The sequence below is a fragment of the Lygodium microphyllum genome, chromosome 25, assembly GCF_053477565.2.
Source record: "Lygodium microphyllum isolate KBCC chromosome 25, Lygodium_microphyllum_v1.1.10, whole genome shotgun sequence".
Lineage (NCBI taxonomy): Eukaryota > Viridiplantae > Streptophyta > Polypodiopsida > Schizaeales > Lygodiaceae > Lygodium > Lygodium microphyllum.
In genome coordinates, this window is record NC_141159.1 from 6,101,957 (window position 1) to 6,106,176 (window position 4,220).

The 4,220-nt window shown below is 45.5% G+C and overlaps 1 protein-coding gene across 1 annotated transcript; it reads right to left on the bottom strand.

The window, feature by feature from the left end:
- Positions 1-2,086: 2,086 nt before the first annotated feature.
- Positions 2,087-3,685, bottom strand: CHIL (Chalcone-flavanone isomerase family protein). Its single transcript, XM_087667030.1, has 5 exons — positions 3,506-3,685; positions 3,306-3,398; positions 3,022-3,183; positions 2,664-2,890; positions 2,087-2,534 (listed from the first exon to the last, which is right to left on the bottom strand). Coding segments are annotated over exons 1-5 (660 nt in total). The 5' UTR covers positions 3,507-3,685; the 3' UTR covers positions 2,087-2,357.
- Between the last annotated feature and the right edge of the window lie 535 nt (positions 3,686-4,220).

The following is a 4,220-nucleotide window of genomic DNA, read 5'->3' on the forward strand; positions in this document are numbered from 1 at the left end:
TGCAAAAGGCTATGCCCAAACATATGGCATAGATTATGATGAAACCTTCAGTCCAGTTGCTAGGATGGCAACTGTCAGATGTGTGATTTCTTTGGCAGCAGCCAAAGGTTGGAGGTTGCAGCAAATGGATGTAAAGAATGCCTTCTTGCATGGTGATTTGCAGGAAGAAGTGTATATGGATCAGCCAGCAGGTTATGAAGATTTAGAGCATCCCACGTATGTGTGCAGGTTGAAGAAGGCACTCTATGGGCTCAAGCAAGCACCAAGAGCATGGTCTGACAAGATTAGAGAGTATCTTGTCAATATTGGTTTTTATGTTTCTGATGCTGATCACTCACTTTATGTGAGAAAAGGAGATGCAGGTTTGGTCATCATAGTCATCTATGTGGATGACTTGATTATTACAGGTGATAGTGATAGTGGGATTGCTGAAGTCAAGGGCTGTTTGAAGATGAAGTTTGAGATGAAGGATTTAGGTGAGCTAAGGTACTTCCTTGGCATTGAGGTGATCAGATGTGATGATGGTATATGGCTGTCCCAAAGACAATATGGCTTGGATATGTTGTCCAAGTATGGTATGACTGCATGCAAACCACTTTCAGTCCCGTTGGAGCAGAATGTAAAGCTGAGTGCTGATGTTGGGGATGAGATAGAAGACCCTACTATGTTCAGAAGGATAGTGGGGAGTTTGATCTACATGACCATTACAAGGCCAGACTTGAGCTATGCTGTTGGTCTTGTGAGTCAGTTTATGCAAGTACCTAGAAAGCCACATTTGGATGGAGTCAGACGCATATTGAGATATGTGAAGTCCACATTACATTATTGACTTTTCTATGAGGCAGGTACAGATGTACAGGTGTTTGGATACACAGATGCAGATTGGGCTGGTAGTATGTCTGATAGAAGATCTACCAGCGGATACATGTTCTCTCTTGGTAGTGCAGCAGTTGCTTGGAGCAGCAAAAAGCAATCTACAGTTGCTTTGTCGAGTACAGAGGCTGAGTATAGAGGTGCTGCTGTTGCAGCATGTGAGGTAGTATGGCTGCAAAAGTTACTGGCTGATTTGGATGTGCAGGTGGAAGGTCCAGTTGTCATTTATTGTGACAACATGAGCAGTATACAGTTGGCTAGGAACCCTGTGTTCCATGCCAGGACAAAACATATTGAGGTACACTACCACTTTGTGAGAGAGAAGGTACTAGCAGGTGAGATTGACTTGGTGTATGTCAGCACACAGGATCAGATAGCTGATATCTTCACGAAGGCATTGGGTACAGAGAAGCTTCAAAAGTTTCGAAGCTTACTTGGAGTTGCAGAGATACAGTTGAGCTTGAGGGGGAGTGTTGAGATGGCAAGCTCAACACATGTGGACATGGATGATGGACCGCCTGGTTAGATGGGTCCACACGTCTACACTTAGCACGTCGGTGGTCATTATGACTCTCACATGGCCACTGACTCATTACTTATTATATTCAGGTTGTTACACCTATTTACAGCTGGCATAGTTATAGCGCCAGTCGACTAGTGTAGTCGGTTATGCATTGTTTGACTTAGTAGGCCACTTTCCTTTTATGTTGTATCTTATCTATACTTTGTACATTGTAAAAGTGTGTGGAAGAAGAAGAAGTAATCAGCAAGAAAACGTTTTGGCCTCCATCTCTCTTCTTGTCTCTTGAGTGAGCTTCTCCTTGTGCATTCTGTGTGTGTTCGGCGCAGCATCTTGAGCAACCCCCTCCACCACGCGATTCTTGACAGCCAATGACACAATTTGACGAATGTAAGTTAAACCAACCCTTGACAATGTTGCTTATATTTAAGTACTATTTCAATCAAAGTAAAAGTTCTACTCGCTATGTTGGGTAAAAGGACCAGGCCAATCTCTTTGCATCTCGAATTTTTCTTTCATTGCCAATAAGTTGTAGCCCAAGTACTTTGGCACGTGGGTGTATATGGGTGTGCGAGTTCACACCATGGATAGAATCTTGGGGCATCTCGCAACTTTCAAAAGATTAATAAATAACCAAGGAAAAGAAAATGATTCGATACATTTACTTTTATATCAAATTTCCTGCGTCATTCATTTGTGTATAATAAATTGCAAAACCATTTATTCAATTGAATCATTGTGGTTCTCATGTTTTCCTGAGTAGCAACTGCAGTATAGAAAGACAAGCAGAATTAACTGGCTTCCACTAAGACGGACGAGATGTATATGTGTGATATGATCGCTGCACAACCTCGGAAGGCGGGCATTCGGGATTTCTGATTCTGCTAGCATGCTTCAAGTGTGTTGCATCCTCTGATAAACAGGCGCAGACGCATCCCCCCGAGTAACCAGCGCACCAAGCGAGTCACGATTCAAAGTGCTGTGAGAGATTGGTAGCCACCGATTTGAGGAGGGAGGGAGAGAAAGACTTGTCACCCACAATCCACTCTAATATACCACCCGCTATGTTCTCATTCTCCAAGCTCAACTCAATCTTCAATTCTAGTTCGTCTCCTCGCCCTTCTGGCGTGACCACGCCCACCTGCCATTCGTTCAAAGTTAATGAAAGCAGTGCAACCAGCGGCGACAGACTGCACATATGGGCGAGGCGAGACGGACAAAAACACAGACACGCAGAGAGAAACAGAGAGAGAGAGAAAGAGAGACGCACGTTCACAACTTTGGTGGAAGGCCAGTGCATGTAGATGGTTGTGTCCTTCGAGAACCATGATTTCCTCTGGAAAAAGTCCACCAACTTGTCCAACGCCTCTTCCTCTTCCTCCTCATATAGGTCAGCATACGCTAGCCTGTCTCTGACGGTTGATTGAAGAGGCGTTACGAACTGGCTGCCTTTCACTTCCTTAATAATCACTATCTTGAACAACTTCTCCACCGGGGCTGCGACCAAACAATAGACACGTCTCTCTCTCTCTCTCTCTCTCTCTCTCTCTCTCTCTCTCTCTCTCTCTCTCTCTCTCTGTGTCACACATCGTTGTTTGGTCGAGAGAGAGAGAGAGAGAGAGAGCTACCTTTGCAAAAGCTAGAGAAGAAGCCACTGTCCTCGGCCAGAAGATCGTCCAACGGCTTCCCTTTCCAGGCCGCTTCGAGATGCTTCGAAGCCTCGACCTCGGTATACATCCCAATCGCGTAGAATTTTATCTGCAGAAAGTGGATTTCAGTGTCGTAGATTCCTGCAATTCACCACAGCAGCAGATGATCGATCGAGCGACGACATCAATCAATTAAGGCACATGATAGATCGAGTACGGACGACACCGATCGTAAGATAAACTACGAATTTCGATGCTTTTACCATTTCCGAGCAGCACAAGAGGCTTCGAGGACGATGGTGACGAGACTGTGGCCGGGAAGTTTATACCTTCATACGAAACACATTTTGAACCCACTGACAAGAGAGAGAGAGAGAGACACACACACACACCGCATGGTTACTGCAACCTTCAATTTGATCAAAAAATCCAAATGCCGGAGCAACAAGGTTCAGCTGCTTACTTGATTTGAGATGGGTCGGTCGTCTTGTAGCCTCTGCGATTGACTGTGTGTGCGAGAGAGTGAGAGAGAGGGGAGCGGGGTGGGGATGTGAGAGTGAGAGAGACTGTGTGCGCGTGTAGCCGTTTCGTCAATAGCAGTTGTTACGTAGGTGCTTAATAGATACGAGGCGAGAAGAGAACCCATATTTGGTTCCTTTTTCTTCGCAAGAACATAACAAGAAAATACAGATTGTGGCGTTGATCGGAACGCGCGACTCGTTGATCCGAACGCGCGACTCGTTGGGTTGTGTCACGAGAGTCGTCGTAAACACACTCCCCGGCATTAAATGTCACACGCAGCCTTCTCGCGCGACACGTCATGCAAATTTCGATGCATTTAGTTTCTCCCAAAGGTGTTGTCACATGAGCTCGCTTTTTAAAATCAGGTTCGACATTTTGGACGGGAGACTGAGAGGCGAGTCGCACCCTGGTCACGCGCATGCATGCCAAGGGGAGTGGGGTTATCTAAACCCCCACAAACCCAGCTAGAACTGTGAAAATACTAGGTGCTACCAATACACTGGTGCGGTTAGTATATCCCTCTCTTTGCGATTGAAGGCTTGAATATGAGCAAGAAATATTTCTTTATGCTCCAATCGTGTTGCTTGCTTTTTAGCATTAACCAGAGCACAACTACAGAGTCCCTCTTTTAGTGTTGCTCATGCGACCACAATGTG